Below are 18,487 nucleotides of genomic sequence, written 5' to 3'. Positions count from 1 at the left end.
GAGCCTGGAGCCTGTTTCCAATTCTGTGTCTCCCTCTCTCTCTGCTCCTCCCCCGTTCATGCTCTGTCTCTCTCTGTCCCAAAAATAAATAAACGTTGAAAAAAAAAAAAAAAAAAAAGAGTTAAAAACAAACTGTCACACTTTTATTACCATTTTGACATTCATTTATATAATCTCCACCAAGATACATAAAATAGTCTTATTTGAAATTTGAAAGGTGCAATGTGTAATATAAAACCAATTCAAAAGCCAACTTCAAGGGGCGCCAGAGTGGCTCAGTCGGTTAAGTGACCAACTTCAGCTCAGGTCCTGATCTCATGGTTTGTGAGTTTGGGCCCTGTGTCGCGCTCTATGCTGACAGCTCAGAGCCTGGAGCTGCTTCGGATTGTGTCTCTGTCTCTCTCTCTGCCCGTCCCCTGCTCACATTCTGCCTCTATCTCTCAATAACAAATAAATGTTAAAAAATAAATAAAAATAAAAAGCCAACTTCAAGGCCCTCCAACAAGCACCCACAAAGGCTTCAAACTGTGGGCTGGCATGTAATTTCCTAAAATAAAGATATCCATTCCCACTAATTTTTCAAGTTTAAATACTGAAGTTAATTCTTGACCCCTTTCTCTCTTAATCCTTCATTTCTTTAACCCTACCTTTCATAACCTTTTCATTTAGCAACCCCACTACCAAAATTCACATCACCTAATACAAGAGAAAAAAGGGGTAGGATTTCCAATTAAAAAAATAAAGAGAAGTTAACACACTTAACTGCCCTCTTCCCCTGTCTAGCCAGAAAAAAAATTAGCCAATAAGATAATTATTTAAGAGGAATAAGTAATTAAAGGAAAGGGAGTAAAATATTCACTATTAGATGTTATGGACTAATTCTTTAAATGAGAATAAACAGCAGAATAGGTAGGTAGATTTCAGGTCTTAACTCAGACTATATCAAATTCTCTAGCTCTACCATGGGGAGAAAAAAGCATTAGAAAATATTTTGGAGAGAAAATAAATCATCTTTAAAGTAAAATACACTTGTGAAAAGGAAAATCATCACACTGTCTAAACCAACTCACCCTTAGCAACCTTATATACGCAGAAGAATTTACAACAGAATATTTAAATATCAGTACATTTTTTCTTCCTGTGGTTATAAAAAATTGTATTTAATGTTTATTTTTGAGAGAAAGCACGAGTGTGAGGGGGCAGTGAGAGAGGGAGGGAGAGCATCCGAAGTGAGCTCTGTGTTGACAGCAGAGTCCAATGCAGGGCTTGAACCCACAAATAGAACCCTGAGATCATGACCTGAGCATATGTCAGACATTTTAGCTGAATGAACAACCCAGGCTCCACCCAAAATTATTATTTTTATAAATGATTCTTTTAAGACAGACATATGCATCCTATCTCACAAATGAGCTTCATGTACCATAAATGCAGGCACAAACTTAAATTAGCCTCCTATATAATCAAGGTTTTCCAAAAACACTCAGCAGCCAAACACTGTTAATGTTTTCACCCAGGGATGAGACATTGACCGTGTGTTTCAATTTGACAATGTTTATCAGTTAGCCTCACTCCGTTTCTACAGGAAAGAGGATGGGCCTATGGTTAAGAAAGCAGTATAGAATCAATCAGGCTTGAATTTGAATCTGGTCCGTTTATATGCCAGATGTTACCTCGGACAAATTTATCTACTCTCTTTGAATCTGCTTCCTCTACTGTAAAATCCCTACATCTTAGTATGATATGAAGATTAATATTAAGGGTTAACATTTACCAAGTGTTTTGCTGGGCATACAGCACTGTTCTAAGTACTTGAATAATTTTTTTTAATGTACACTTTTTCTTATTTTATGTTCATTTAAAAAAAAAAATTTTTTTTAATGTTTATTTTTGAGACAGAGAGAGACAGAGCATGAACAGGGGAGGGTCAGAGAGAAAGGGAGACACAGAATCCAAAACAGGCTCCAGGCTCTGAGCTGTCAGCACAGAGCCCGACGCGGGGCTCGAACTCACGGACCGCAAGATTGTGACCTGAGTTGAAGTCGGACGCTTAACCGACTGAGCCACCCAGGCGCCCCTATGTTCATTTATTTTTGAGAGAGAGAGAGAGTGCATGCGCGCAGGGCACCGGGGAGGGGGGGGGGGGCGCGAGAGACAGAGACAGAGACAGACGGGATCAGAAGCAGGTTCTGTGCTCTGTGCTAACAGCACAGCCCCAATGATGCAGAGCCGGAACTAACTGTGAGATCTTGACCCGAGCCAAAGTCGGATGCTTACTGAGCCTAGGTGGGATGCTTAACCATTTGGGTCACCCAGGTGTCCCTACATTAGATCTATTTTTAAAGGCAGCAGTATTCTCCTCACTTTACAGATGAGGAGAGCCATATTCGGTTTACAACAGCAGTACTCCCTGACTTTACAGAAGCAGCAACCAAGGAAGTAAGAATTAGTGAGGCCCATATTCACAAAGCTATTAAGTAGAGCAAAGACTCAAGAAAACTCAAATCCTACCTCTCAACTCCTATCTACATGCTAATTTAGATAATGTATTTAAATACTTCAGCACAGTGCTTGAACAACAGAAAGCAGGGAGCATTCAATAAAGGTTACTTTGATGACTGAAATTAAAATCTCACATACATCACTTCACACAGGTCACTCCAGTCATGGCACCACTGGTGTCAGTAAAGAGGAAAGAGACTCACCTAGATAGGAAGGTGAAGAGGAAGAAAAGCTTAAAGAAGTAACTTTAGTTATTAAATGTTTAGTAACTAAATACTTGTTTCACTTTTTTAACATTTATTTATTTGAGAGAGAGCGTTAATGGGGGACGACGGGCAGAAAAAGAGGGAGACACAGAATCTGAAGCAGGGTCCAGGCTCTGAGCTGTCAGCACAGAGCCCCACGCAGGGCTCGAACTCACGGACTGTGATATCATGACCTGAGCTGAGGTCAGATGCCCAACAGACTGAGCCACTCAGGCGCCCCTAGACATTTATTTTATAAATGTAACTTCAACTTATCTAAAACTGGGAAAAGCAGTTTTAATACTAGAAACCACAGGGAAATGCACCAAAGGAAAACAAAACAAAACAAAACACCTTCAACAACAGGTAACGAACAAAGGGAGCCCAAGAACACAAACCCAAGAACAGGAAGAAACACTTCTGCCCTCTTCTAATGCTCTCTGCACCCAAAAGTGAATCAGGGCTTTTTTCGGAGCCTAAAAAGATGTAGTAAAATGAAAAATGCTGTGACTTAAACAGTTACCTTACAGCAGGGAGACCTACACCTGGATACAAGCACATAAAACACATGGATCAGGTCCCAACACTTGCTACACGGGGACTGTAAATCACCCAGATCCTTTCTCTCTAACCTCAGTCTCACCTCAGACATTAAGACAAAGGAGGGCAAGTGACAGCCCTAAGGTCAAGCCACTAGTATCAGAATTAGGAGAAAAATACACATTTTCCTGAGCCATGTTAAGTTTTCTTTCCCCTAAACACTAATTAAAGGCAGTGTAGTGAGAGCCTCTGTAAAAAATATCCTGCCTTAAAAAATAAGATGAAAATAAAAACAATGGGGTGCCTGCGTGGCTCAGTCAGTTGGGCATCCAACTCTTGATTTCTGCTCAGATCATGATCTCACAGTTCATTAGTTCAAGCCCCCACATCAGGCTCTGCGCTTATAGTGTTGAGCTTGCTTGGGATGTCTCAGTCTCCCCCACCCGCCAAAAATAAACATGCTAAAAACCAAATCGATAAACATTTAAAAAAAAAAAAAAAAAAAAAAAAAAACCTGCCTCAACTAATTCCTAGCAGCAGGCCAATTTGGTGATGAACCATATTCAAAATTTCTTCCAAAGAAAATGACATATTTTTATCACTGTATTCTCCCTATGTTTATGTTACCTAAATGCATTAATATTCATTATATAAACTAAACCTCTAGCCATCACCTTCAAATATTAAAGTTACAAATAAAACCCCATGTTAATGAAGTAACTTCAGGGACGCTTGGGTGGCTCAGTTAGCCATCCAGCTCTTGGTTTTAGATGAGACCTTATGGTTTGTGAGATCAAACGAAGCCTGCTTGGGATTCCCTCTCACTCTCTCGCTTTCCCACCCAACCCCCCCCACCCCACCTCCTCTGCTCGCTTTCTTTCTCTGTCTCCAAATAAACATTTAAAAACAATTTTTTTTAAATAAAGGAACTTTGTATATTTATCCTTAAGACCATTCTCCTCTAGCCCATCAGGCCTATTTTCATTTCACAGCCTATAGTATAAAACCTTCAACACAGAGTGAAAAGAGTCTATCGTATATAATTATAACCATATAAAATTTAACATTCAAGGACAAACGTACAAAGGCAATTTTCTACACTTAAGAAAACTCACGAAATTTTCTAGGTTTTTGCTGAATGAATCCTTCTCTGCCCTTGTGGAGCTTTAACAACTTACTGCATTAAGGCTACTGAGAAATAACAGTCCTCTACAAGAAGCCTGAAAGGCCAAATGTACTTCACCACCTCTACCAAAAACTAAACAGCATCAAGAACTATAGTTTAGTCTTCATTGTCTTTTCTTACCCTTGCAACTTAAATTTTCTCCCATCAATCACTGAGGGAACTGGACAGATTTAAAGGGAGCGGATCCTGGCCTATTAAAGAGTGAAAAGAGCCATGAGAAACTTTCCATTACAAAAAAAGTAAGCACACAGACTTTTAAGCATCAATGGAAGACCACCTTTTGCTTTCAATTCCCACTTCTCACAATATTCCACAAAGTTCAAATAAAGCAGCAATGGAGAACACTGAGAGACTGATTAAAGTTACATGTGAAGATTTCAGGAGTGAAGATTGCTAATTCAAACCTAACAATTGTGTTTAACAAACCAAACCTCCCACTCACCTCCCTTCTATCTCCCTGCCCCACCCCCCAAAAACACCCCTTGAACTCACATTGCTCAAGTGTTTGTCAAAGTTGGCCTTGTTTTATCAAGGAGGAAACACGCCTGATTTCATGCCTGTGAAATATGTGGTGGACTGGGCATCATGTGATGTTAAAAGCAAGTAGAGAAATGAAGTGAACATGAACCGGTTATCATGAAGGCTGCTGCTATCCTGCCACCAGCCTCCATGTTTCTGCATTACAGATACACTAACCTAAAAGCATATATTCATCTCTTTTCTATACTTTTTCTTCAGTGATGTGAAAAATGGCCAAGTTTATTTCGGCACATGATTGAAGAAAATGATTAGTATCTAAGTCATTGTTTTCATAGCCTCTACCGTTCAAGTCTTTCATCAACTTTCAAGAATCGCACAAAATTCACTTGGCTTCATTATTCCTCAACTGTGTTTACACTGTTTTTATGGGAATATACAAGCACAACAGCTCTCCCCACTGCAACTATATTATTTCCTTTCTGAGCCTGCTTCTATTATTTATACCCAATCATGGGTCAAGGCACACCGGCCCAATGAAAGGCCAGTACCCTAAGGCTCTAAAAAGACTGTGACTTATCTACTCTATATATAGTTTAGATTTCAATGTGGCTCTAGAGTTTTGTAATCTTAGTTTTTCACAAAAATTAAGTCATAATTGGGAGAAGGGATGGTAAGCATTCTTCCTAGAGCTCCTGGCCCTTTACATTAAATAACCTCTCAAGTCAGGAGTCATCTATAGCCGAGTCATTTTAAGATAGAAAGGAAAACAGCAATTAGGCACTCTTTTTTTTTTTTTCAACGTTTATTTTTATTTTTGGGTCAGAGAGAGACAGAGCATGAACGGGGGAGGGGCAGAGAGAGAGGGAGACACAGAATCGGAAACAGGCTCCAGGCTCTGAGCCATCAGCCCAGAGCCCGACGCGGGGCTCGAACTCACGGACCGCGAGATCGTGACCTGGCTGAAGTTGGACGCTTAACCGACTGCGCCACCCAGGCGCCCCAGCAATTAGGCACTCTTATCTAACATAAACCCACCCTTACACCCCTAGGGAACCTCTTTCTTCTGTAACACAACATGGAGACTCTGCCCCACACATATCTATCAAAAAGAACCTGAAATTAAACAAAGGAGTTATTTAACTTAAAACACATTATTGAACTAATATTTTTAAATAGTACCATTCTCTCATTCTCAGGAGACTGACATCCCTTTTATTGTCTTCAATAAGGCATTGCAGAAAAAATACGTTTGGATTAAGATAAATCTAAATTTGAATTTGAGTTTGATCACAACTTAGCTGTTTAAGGTTGGCCAAATCCAACATCTTCAAGTCTCAACTTCAGCCCCAGTAAAATGGGTATAAAATACCACTTATCAAAAAAGAGAGTCGGGATGATGAAGAGATAGTAAATAAGAAACTCCAATACCTAAGTAGTTCCAATAAATACTAGTTACATTCCCTGCAATAAATGTTGAGGTGAAAACTCTGCAAAATCCTTATTACGAAACAAACAAAAAAAAACAAAATAAACCCAAAAATGAACATTTCCTGAAGCCTCCTTTATACGTACCAGACACATTGTTAAGCACTTTTTCATAGTATCTTACTTAAATCTCGAGATATCCTTTAAATATCTTCCCCTTTTCCCTGTTTTAAAAAGGTTAAATAACTAAGCAGGTCAGAGAAGTGGTGAGTCCTATTTGGAAGCCAGGTCTTTCTGACTCCAAACACTAGGCAGGCTCTGTCTACAGCATGCCTTACATGGCTACTTATGAAAACACATGCAGCTCTGTGTTTTGTTTTCTTACTGGAAATAAAATCACTGGGAAGAAGTTACCTGAGCAATTTTATAAACACAATAAATTTCAAAGAGAACACATGATTATTAGATCTTAATCAAGCCTACTATCATAAAGTTTACTATCTAAAGGACCACAACCATTTCAACAATAGTTGTCCTTACACAGAAATTATTTGCAAAATTCAGGTCATCACAGGTAAGTAAGCCATAGTATGGGCCACCCAAGCACATACACTATAATATGATCCTCAGCTCTGACCTACAACCAACACTACTGCTGCAACCATTCCAAGAGGACCTGGTGGCACTGGGTTCAGGGATTGAGTGCCTGCTTTATAAATAGCAGTACTTCACTAAACCCTTCTAAAGTCCAAGACAAATCTAATCTACCCTGTAATAAATTTCAAGATTAAAGCTCTACTCACAATTCTTATGTCATCTAAAATTTTTTCATTAATATTGTGTCAACTGCAGCTCCTCAGATTATTTCTAGTCGACCCAACTTGTGAATCACTAATAAAACTTTTAGCAGAAAACCTAAGATTTTCATTCTTCACTATTTCACAAAACAAAGCTATAGGAGTATTTCTTATAACCCATATTAAATCATAAGTGTATTCCAATACTTAAATTCCAAGAGTTATGCCCAAAGTTTACAATGCAAATGAATTACCAGTACAGTTTTAAAGCCCTTTCTAAGGAACACCTTGAAGAATCTGATAAAAGTCTTTCTCTCCAAAAATCCAAATATGTCTGTGCATATAAAACTTGGCTCACTACCTTAAAGCACCCCATTAAAGTCCATCTATAGCTCCCCTGAATGTATAGGGAATTCATCAATACCAGATAACAACCTCTTATTTACAAAGTTCTTTACAGTTTTAAAACATTTTACTCCTACTTCTCAAATTGTACAGTCCCTTAAGAAATTTACATTTATCAATTTTTAAAATTTTATTTACCTACAACTATAAATCAAAAAGATTCTTCCAAATTCTTTAAATTCTCATAATACTAAAAAAACAAAAACAAAAACAAACAAAAAAAACAACCACCTCTCATGTTCTTGGCCCACAAATATTGAGTGCTCACAAGATGTGTGGCCCTGAACCAGGGATGGCAAAGAGAATTCCAAGATACTGTCAAGGCCAGTGACCTTGAAAAGTTTACAATCTAGCAGTACAGTCTGTTCTACTTAAAAAACAAAAAAAATAAAAAAAATAAAAAAATAAAAACACAACTCCTTTCAACAATTTACTGAGTATTTTGAACAAAAACAGGTGTGGTTTTTAAGCTGAAGCCTTTAAATAGATAGGAAAAGGAATATTATGGAGGAAAAAAAAGCAGAATAGACCCAGAGAAATTAAAAAGAGGGAAAACCATAACCAAAGACTAAATTTTCTAGTAACATGTATCTAAAAATGTGTTTAATTTACCAGGTACACCTGGCTTGAACACCTATAGCCACTTCCACAAATTAAGTCAACTTCAAAATTGGGAACAAAAAACCATTCAATGAGAGGTAATAACTAAACAGAATCATTAGTACTAAACTGACAAAATTTCCATAAATATTTTACTTTAAAAAAGTTATTGCTGGGGCGCCTGGGTGGCGCAGTCGGTTAAGCGTCCGACTTCAGCCAGGTCACGATCTCGCGGTCCGTGAGTTCGAGCCCCGCGTCAGGCTCTGGGCTGATGGCTCATGATGGCTCAGAGCCTGGAGCCTGTTTCCGATTCTGTGTCTCCCTCTCTCTCTCTCTGACCCTCCCCCGTTCATGCTCTGTCTCTCTCTGTCCCAAAAATAAATAAACGTTGAAAAAAAAATTAAAAAAAAAAAAAAGTTATTGCAAACTATTAAAATAGTAAAAAACTTAAGCAGTTAGGGAACAACAACAAAAACAAGGCTGGTGTGCTCTTAAACTCCCATTATCAAGCCCAGAGCAGACGTCACGAATTAAATCACACCACCCTTTTTTCCCCACTAAGCCTCATTTCTTTCAAAATAAAGTTCCAGTAGCTATCAGGGTGAGCACTATAAGTGAATTTGTTATTGTTATTTTTCAAATACTGTTCAAGCCAACTAAATGAAGCACCAAAAATGTATGTACGTATTTAATGTCCAACGAATTTACAATAAACTTCATCTGAGTTGTTTTCCAGAACACAAAATACTCTTTAAAACTTTAAACCTCTCTCCGTTAAGGAGAATTTATTATGGTCAATATAACCTTAATTAGGAAAAGATATGTAACACTCCACCCCCATGGAAGAGTTCCAGATAACTGTAATTAATTAACTACATTTTTTGGCAATCCTCATTTTCGACCCTATTTGAATTAAACCAGACAAAATTACTTTTTCTGAATATCAACAAAACTAAAACTAAACCTGCCTACATCTTTAGAAATGTAAGAATTGCAAAATGTAACAAAAAAGTGTAAGAGAAAGAAGCACTAATTTGTCCTTCCAGTTAAAAAAAAAAATACAGGTCAGTTTTAACAAAACTCTAAAGAAAATATATGTGACCATTTAAAATTTGTCACTTCCTTCCAAAAAGAATTTAAGGGAGAACACAGATGCCAGAAGATGATAAGGTGGAAATAAAAACAGATCACTGGGACTCTAGGATCACATTACCAGGTGGGTGATGCTTAGCACTAAATAAACTAACAGGAAGGAATGAAAACCTGAATTCAGTAAGTTTTAAGAGAGCACTGTGGGATTAGGGAAACAAAAAGTTATTTCCTAAGTCTCCAAGTCTAGCAATGAAAAATACCATACTATTCTATGAAGAAACCAGGAGATGAGCATCCTAGCCTTAATAGCAGGATTCAAGTATTACATAAACACAGGCATGGTTAACAGATGACAACACAATGTCAGGGATATAAACACCATAAAAAGGAGCATTTCCCCACCCCACCTCTAACCTCAATTAGTAGTAATACTAAAAATAGTAGCTTTGAGGAAATATCTGTTAGTGTCCATTGGTAAAAACTAAAGTGTATCTTTTTTTCCCAAGATGTTTTATTTTTAAGTAATCTCTACACTCAACTTGGGGCTCCAACTCAACCAGGAGATCAGTAGTTGCACACTCTATACAGACTGAACCATACAGACCACCTAAAAACTAAAATATATTTTGTAATACTCTTTTAGTAAAGTTCCTTCAGCAGAAGCTGTTCTGTAGGCAGGACCTCAAATTATGCCTATCTTATCTTGCTTGTAGAGCTCCGCATGCATACCCATGCAGACTTTTTCCATTATTTCATGTAATTTAAAGCCTAAGAAAGTTTGAAAAGGCTTGGTACTACTTTTACTCTTAGAAGGACACAAAGTATAATAAACATTCCTGCCCAGGACCTTTTTTTCCCTTCCTAAAACAGGAATGAAACATGAGCCAGTTATCAAGACTTGAGAGATTCCGAGAGTAGTTATAAACCTTTAAAAATACATTTGCATCCAATGGAGAATGGTGCCTTTTCATTTAGACAGGCCACTCATTTGGAGGAAAACGAATTTAAAATTTGCCTAAGTTGCCAAACTACATATGAAGATAAAAAAAAAAAAAAGACCAAGTGTATTCCCAAAGACAAACTATTATGAGTAAATGAACAGGACCAGAAAAGTAGGGTTAACATCTGGGCAGTTATTGCTGGAAAGAGAGGCAAGAGAGAAATGAACACACGGTGTCCATTTACCTGAGGCCTTTGGCCTCAGTGGCTCTAATTTTATTTCCAGCACGGAGGAGTAAACCGAACTCTTATTATATAGAACCTATTTGATAAATGGAAGAAAAAAATCTAAAGACTTATATCAAAGTTCCTTCAGAGGGCCAATAAAGGTAAAGCACGGTTTTCCTACCACTGAAAGGAAGTAAGGGGGAGAATGGTAAGGAACCCATCTTCTTCCTCTTCTCTTGTCCAGAAAAACAAGTTTCCCAAATGCGCACAGTCCAGACTGAGGTTTCAACCCCCGGCAGTGAGTAACCAAAAGTAAGGACTGCTGCAGCCCAGACTAGGTTCTTACCTCCTGGATGCGCTTCCTGGCCCGCTGAAGCACTTCTTCGTAGCCCTTCTGCCGCAGCTCGCTAAGGCTTTCGTAATACTCCTCAGGGTCGTCGGTCTCAGTGAAAAGTACCTGGGACAGGATCTTCCAGCCGCAGGTGTCCAAGCCATGGCCCAGGTAGACCTGGAGCTGGTAACATAAAGTGTCGATCTCCTGCTCGGTCATCTCTGGGGCCCCCCCAAACAGCACGGTCCACATGCCAGAGGGCTCCTCGGGGAACACGGGTAGGCACTGCTCCAGCTGCGAGTTCACAGAACACAGCTGCTGGTGCACAGCACGCAGATCCTGGAAGGAGAAGAGCCCAGCCCAGCTACACTCCTCTGCCGGAGACTCCAGCTCGGCGGTAGGCGGCGGCTGCTCCGCGTCCGAGAGCGCCAGGGCTCCCGGGGCCACCTCGTCCTCCCTCACCATTTCCAGCACCTCGATCTCCTCGGAGACCGCCCCGCAGGCGCTCACTACTCGCACCGAGGACACCGGGGCCTCCGGAGGCGCCAAAGGGGCGGCCCCCGCCACATCTCTGCCTTCAGATCCCCTTCGAACCGGGCTAGTCTGGGCCCGCACTGGGCTTCTGAGAGGGCTCTCCGCCCCTTTGCCGGCCGGACTCCGCAGCAGCGGGTCCCCTCGAAGGCTGCGCGCACTCCGCGGAGAGCCGCCCTCCGCCCAGACCGGACTCTTCCGAGGTCCCGGGCTCCTGCCCAGCATCGCAGAGGACGTGGCCTCGGGCCGGCCCTTGCCAGCTGGACTGCCCGGCCCGCGGGTCCCGTCCGACGTGGATACTCCGGGTTCCGCGCCCCCTCGCGCCCCCGCCTGCTCCCGGGAGCCGCTCCTCTGCCTCTGGGCCGTCCGGTTGTGGCAGGTTATGGCAAACTTGCCCTCAATCTCGTTCCAGGCCACGATGAAGACAAACTTGTGCTTCTCGCGCTCGTCGAACACATGGGGCCGCACGGCCACCCAGTCCGACTCGAGCGTCTCCTCCAGCGCGAAAGACATGGTGGCTCCGGAGCCAGGCCGCGGGGGAGGCGCCGAGGGCCCTGCCCGCCCGAAGACTCACCGGCTGGCTGCACCGCGCCCCCTGCTCACCCTCGCTGGGCGCCTTCGGCCATCTTAGCGCGCCAGCCGGTTCTCCCCGCTTGCTCGCCCGGCCCTCAGCACTCGAACCCGCCGCGCTTCTTTGTGGCGGGGCTCGCGGGAAAGACAATACGCGTCCCCGGAGCAGGTAGTTCACATGGTCACGTGCGGCTGGATCTGTTTACAAGCCCCGTGCTGCGGCGGCGCCTCGCGTCCGACCCGGCCGCCCCCAGCGCGAGGCCGCGGTGCTGCGTCTTCGGCTCTCTGAAGGTGAGACGCGGGTCCCGCGGGGCCAGGCAGGCCGGTAGGCGGTCAAGACCGGCCGCTCTTCCAAGCGGATCTCCCCGCCCCTCCTCCTTCTTCTCTTCTTCCCGACCGCCCGGAGCCGGCCTGACGGAGAGACGCGTCTCCTAAACTCTGAGCTTCAGAATCGCCACAATGTTGCCATTTGGCTGCTGACGTAGGCTGCTCCACGAGGGACGTAAACACGGGCACGTGCCGCACGCTGGTGACGCGGCGGCGGCGCGCACACCCTGTGCGCGCGCGCCGGCTCCGCCCCTCGGCGTCCCCCGCCCTCGCCTGCAAGCGGCCGCGCGCAGGACTCTGTCCATCTTTCCGCGCAGACTCCTTCTCCCAAGACTGGAGCCGGCAGTTGGCAGCACTCAGTCTGCTGGCTCTGGAGACGGTCGGAGTGCCAGGTGTGCCTTGCGGTACAGGTGCCTCGGAGTCTCGAGAAGGAAGGAACAAAGGTGGAGGAACTGAGATTTTTCGAAGCCCCGTCATTCAAAGGCACCTTGAAATGTAAATGTGTTTGCTTTCGCTCTGGTGGAAGTCGGTATCGATAACTCCTATATTCAGAAAATACTCGATAACATCACAGGAGCTATGTGCTAAACTTTACTAGGATACCCCAGATTGTTGGATTCTCCCTAACACTCTTGAGACACCGTTTAAGATATGAAAGAGAATTGTCTGAAGACAACCCAAGAGAACTCCAAAACTAAATTAAATGAAAATTCAGTCTTGTCCTAATAGTATGAATGTTTACGTTCCAGTTCAGCCGTGTTTTATTGCTTCTGATTTCATCATTGTGTACTGTTCTGTGAACCTCGTTTTGAAGTCACTGGCTTAAACCCTTTTGAAGTTGAATTCAATTATCAGAGATCACAGAATGCACATACAAAAAAAAAATCTGTAAATCTGAAGAATTCTACTTATGCTGAACGATGACGAAACAAATTTTTAAAATTGCCTGGTGGATCTTATCTAGTTTATATTATTGGCATTCTCTTTCGCATTAGCACTCCATTCATAGTGCAGGTATTCTGCATCCACAGTAAAGTACCATGGGAATTCTTTTACTTTTGTCCATATTTCATTTTTTTAAGTTTATTTGTTTTGAGAGAGAGAGAGAGACAGAGGATCCAAACAGGCTCTGTGCCGTCAGCTCAGAACCCGACTCCAAGCTCCAGCTCCTGTACTGTGAGGTCATGACCTGAGCCCAAACCAAGAGTTGGAGGCTTAACGGACTAAGCCACCCAGGCGCCCCATTTATGCAAAACCACTTGGATTAAAACCATTATCTAGGTTTACTTCAGTATACTGACATCTGAATAAACAGCCAAAAGTTTTAACCCTATCACTCAGGAGGACATTGTAGAACTGTAGATCTACTTGTACCGAAAAAAAAAAAAAAAAAAAAAATTGGGGCAGGATGAGCAAAAAGGGGAAAGGACAGATTTTTTAACTCTTTTTTTACTGTTCTTTATGTGGAACCACAAACTTTCAAGTCTTGTAACCGAACTTGTGCCAACACTCTAGTGCAAATAAATCAGAGATCTAACTTTCAAAAGGCAGGAAGAGAGACAGAAAACCCATTGCAAATCTGTATCACCAGGTAAGCAAACATTATTTTCCTGTCTTCTGCTAAAAATGTACCACTAAAAGTTTTTCTGATAAAAAGTGATGACATGATCACTAGCTGTCATAGTACATTACAGATAACTATGAATACCAAGAATGAGCATTAAAAGGATATGTTCATAGGAAATATTTTTATTATGTTTATTAAAATTGCAATATTTATCCACAGATATTAAATTGTGTCTGATCACAATAGTGCAGGAGAACATTGTTTGGTGGTCACACAGGTATTAAGCATTTTCCCCAAATACTCTGGTCACTGTGTTTGATCAAAAGGGTTGTTTCGATGTTTCTCATTTCCTCTAAGTAATTGTTATCCTAGAAATGAAAAGAAAGAAACCAAAATTCCCATGGCAGCTTACTGTATACTACTGAACAATTCTTTATTTAGGTATGCATCTGATTGTCAGTCAAGCAAGATCTTTGAGTATATAAATTACTCCCTAGGAGTTAGTAACGCCATAGAAAACCACATCACCTTACCAGCTTTGAAAGGCCTTGAAAACAATTATCTGTGTGAATTTTTTTTTAACTATTGAGGACTGTTAGGTAATCTGCAAAATGATTTAACTCTGTAGGCCTTTTAATAAAGACTGTAATCATTTACATAGCAATATTCAAATTACATAGCATTTTCCTGCACATTTTCATTTTATCCTCACATCAATCATGTAATGTACTTATGAAAGGAACAAGTCTTTAGTTTAACATGTGAGAAAACAGCAGTTCTATTACTTGGGTCACACATCCCAGGACTGGGAACAGGGAATGACTTGAGTTCAGAGGCCTAATGGATGCATCTGTCTCTATTAGATTCTCTCAGAAGCAGATGCAAAAGTTTATGGGGGGCGGGGGAGGGGGCGGGCAGTAACACCTGTAAAAGAAAAGGGGCAGAAGCAGGACTGGGCAGGCTACTCCAACAGGGAGCTCCAGAACAAAGGTTATTCTTTAAACTTCCCCCATTGAGTAGAAATGATTAGGCCTTGCTCAGTCATTAACTGGGGACAACCCTGAGAAAAGCATAGGATGGTAACCAGAAATTGAAGACACAAACAGCTGGAGAGACTGTCAGCCAGCTAACCACATTCCTTGCAGCTGCAGAGTGAGTCCTTTCTTAAAAGACGATCTGATTGACACATCCCCACATCTGCCAGTTTACCTTGTGTGTCCGTGGATCTACTTCATAACATATGTGGGGAGCGGCCCCGTCAGGGCTCTGGTTGGCTCCTCTTCCTGAGGGGAAAGTTAGAAGAAGGAAGTAAAGAGACTATAGCCTCCACAGCTGTGGTTGGTCTCACAGCCAAAACTGGTACTCATTAAGTCCCTTCTCCACTGCCTGCTCTAAAATCCCTCACTCTGTTGGTTTCAGTGGTTTACGTGGTGGTGTTTCCCAAACGCTCATTCTTGAGGGGTCTGAGCTCCTGGTGACCTTACCTGCGTTTACCTGACCTTACCTCCATTACCACATCATTACATTTGTCACAATTAGGCAAGTACGTACCAAGAGGCACCCAGTCGCCACCTGAGTTCCATGCATGTTCCTCCCCTCTCCCATCAAGTAACACAAGCCCTGCCTCCTTCTGCTGTGTTAATTACCCCTAACAAGATGGTGATTCCTATTCTTGCCTGCTAGTTTCTGGCCACACAGAGCCCAAAGTGTTCAAGTGGCAGCTGTAGCTTATCGTTCAATAAGGTCTTGGCTATCTTGTGACAAGAGCATATGTATTTTGAACATCAGGATCTCTAACCTTGCAGAATTCAGAGCTGTGGGGCCTTCAGTTGGTCACTCAAAGTGATGGGGAGGCCACTCCTGCTTCCATCCTTTGGTTCATGGACCCATGTATTCTTCCTCTTGGGGACATAGTGCTATATAAAGTTCTGTAATTCAATGTTTATATATGTCTTGGAGGATGGTACCCCCATCCTTTTGGGGTGTTGCCGCTGAGCTGATGCTACAGCTGTACCTTCAACATGCCACACCAATACTCTATTTAGCCAGTAGCTTCTAGATGACACAGTATATGACATGATCACTGGACCTGTAAAATGAGTTCCCTGATTGGATCTTATGTTGTTTCATGTCTGTAGATCAGGCATTCTATAAGTGGCTTGATAGTGCACAGGAAAGGCAAACCCGTACCCAGATTAAGTTTCTAGTCCTGTGGGAAAAACCACTGCCTCTTCCAGGATGAAAATGGTCCCCTGTAGACCATTTGCTACCAAGTGGCCAGTTAGTCTCCACATTGGTGTCTATTGCTGGCAGATTGATTCAAAGCAGATAATCACTAGATTGACCTTCATAAGTGGAAGTCATGTTTTTTGACCTATGCAAAGTGTCTATCTCTTTCACTGTGATCATGTCATCTGTTTGCCTATCATGCCAGTGAATGTCAGCTAGTCAAGTTACTTTGTCTGCTTGGTCATTTGGGTCTCAGACCATGTGGGTGCTTTCTGATGGGTATTAAAATACAATATAAAAATCTTCACACCTTGTTCCCACTCTCATATGTCTGTCTACATGTCTCTTTTTCAGACCTCCTTATCTCCGATATTTGTATTTTTCTCCTTCCAGGCTTCTGACCGTTCCCCATTGGCCAGAGCCCATCTATGTTTTGACTCTAGGCCAGTTTCCCTTTCACACAAAGTAGGTGACCAGGTACATCTGAAGTTCTGCCCTTTGGGAAGATTTTTCTTTCACAAAGAGTCTCATCACCATTTTTCACAGCCACCTTGAATAAGTTATATAATGCAGGCAGCATCCACTTTGGGTTTTTGCCTAATACTGAATCACCCATCCATAAACCACGTGGGGGAGGGGGACTCCTCCTTCTTCAGTTGATTGAATAGGAGATCCATGTGGCCACTGGTGTGAACTCAGAAGGGACACTCCTACATAGTGGATGCCATGAGGTCCTGGATCCACTATTCATGCCCCTGGCAGCGTCATTTTTTCCTGCTCATACTCAGTCTCAAATGTACCATATCCATCTTATGATGGATTGCTTACTTTATGACTTGTTCCTAACTGATGATGGGCAGTTCCAGACTGTGGTTGCTTGGCATCCCAAAGTCCAGCCTTTCAACTCTATCAGGGCCCAGTAGCATGCTAGGAGCTATTTTACAAAAGGGGCATAACTCTCTGCTGCAGATGGGGTGACTTTGTTCCATAACCCCACGAGCCTGAGTTGTGGTTGTTCCTTTGGGACTTGTCATTAACTTCTTGTCGTATCTTTTTGTACTACTGACATCTCAAATACCATAGAGTGTGCTGAAATCATTGTTCTAAACAGCAGGGCTACTTGCTCTACAGTTAGGACCGTTACCTCTAAAGTCCAAGAAGGCTTCACAGTCATTGTATTTCCTTCTTGTAACAGTGGATGCATGATGCAGCAATTTTCCCTTTACTTTGAAGGGAATGTCTTGGCATGTTCCTGACTGTGGGATGTGCAGAAACTTTACTGAGTTGCCAAGTACCTGAATTTTTGTAGAGTGTGTCTCTCTCCGTCTGGAGTACATGTGTCTTACCAATTCTCTAGCACTCTAGTACCCTCTTACTTACTCATCTGCCAGACTGTCATCATGTCATCAGTGTAATGAATCAATATGATGTTCTGTGATATGTCCAGATGGTCCAGATGTCTTCAGGCTACACGATGACAAATGGTGGGAGAGTTAACACAGCCCTGGAGCAAACCATTTCTGATCATCTTTCCTGACTGGTATAGAAGAATATACACTCACCAAACCAGTGGCTGCATACTACATACCATATTATCTGTCCTTGCAAAGAAACTACATCTGGCTGGATGACTGCGATCAGGGCTCTTTCTTGGTTGAGCTAGCAGGAGTCTGCAAGATACATTTGGTTTCTGCAAGGACCAAACCATCCAATTAAACAGAGATATGTGGGGGACCAGCATGCCTGCATCTTTAAGGGTGGCACTAATCTCTGCCATCCCTCTCCCGGGTTACACTGTTTCTGATGTAACACTATCTTGCTGGGAGTTAGGCAGTATCAGAGGGTTCTGCTTGGCCTTCCCCACTATCAGAGCTCTCACCAACAGGCCCAATGTGTGGGTGACTCCAATTACCACATATATCAATCCCAATTATATATTGGAGGGCTTGGGAAATGAGTACCAGGTGAGTTCAGAGACCGAGTGGACCCAGACTCTGGGTAAGACTCTATTTATCACCTGGCCCTTGTGTATGTGTCCTCACTATAATACAGAGCCTGGGACAAAGTTTTGGGTCTTTGAATATCAGTACCAACTTGGACCCTGTGTCCAACAGTACTTGAAATGTCTGAAAGTTTCCCTTTCTGCAGTGAACACTCACGCCATACATGGCCTAGATCCCTTTGGAGAAGCACTGGGGAAATCTTTATGTATTACAGAGTCCTTCCCCCTGAGACCCAATCATCTCTTCAGTCATTGGGCACCAGGTCTGAAAACTGAAAAATGGTTCGGGTCCAGAGACTGGGCAAAGGACTTTTTTGGGGTAACTTCGTTCAACCTCCTACTCATCCACTCTTGCTCTGTTTTGACTATGTATATGAAGCAGTGCATTTTGGCTGCACAATTATTTTATCCTTCAAGACACTGTGTTCTCTTAACCCTCCCATAACTGTGGACACTGTGACCCTCTGGCTTCTGGTGGTGAAATACTACCA

At 42.4% G+C, this 18,487-nt stretch overlaps 1 protein-coding gene and 1 long non-coding RNA gene across 2 annotated transcripts in view; both read right to left on the bottom strand.

Annotated features, from left to right (window-relative positions):
- Positions 1-13,590, bottom strand: part of JMY (junction mediating and regulatory protein, p53 cofactor) — a 108,686-nt gene extending 95,096 nt beyond the window's left edge. The window contains exon 1 of the mRNA XM_045496619.1: positions 10,786-13,590. Within this exon, the coding sequence (XP_045352575.1) occupies positions 10,786-11,814 (1,029 nt within the window). The 5' untranslated portion in view covers positions 11,815-13,590. The remainder of the gene's footprint in view (positions 1-10,785) is intronic.
- A 337-nt stretch (positions 13,591-13,927) lies between these two features.
- On the bottom strand, positions 13,928-15,449 carry LOC123607405. Its single transcript, XR_006716732.1, has 2 exons — positions 14,975-15,449; positions 13,928-14,133 (listed from the first exon to the last, which is right to left on the bottom strand). It is a non-coding gene; the product is annotated as an uncharacterized LOC123607405 (long non-coding RNA).
- Between the last annotated feature and the right edge of the window lie 3,038 nt (positions 15,450-18,487).

This window comes from Leopardus geoffroyi, chromosome A1 (assembly GCF_018350155.1).
Source record: "Leopardus geoffroyi isolate Oge1 chromosome A1, O.geoffroyi_Oge1_pat1.0, whole genome shotgun sequence".
In the NCBI taxonomy this organism is placed as follows: Eukaryota; Metazoa; Chordata; class Mammalia; order Carnivora; family Felidae; genus Leopardus; species Leopardus geoffroyi.
The sequence above is the reverse complement of the archived record's forward strand: the minus strand, read 5'-3'. Positions and strand labels throughout refer to the sequence as shown.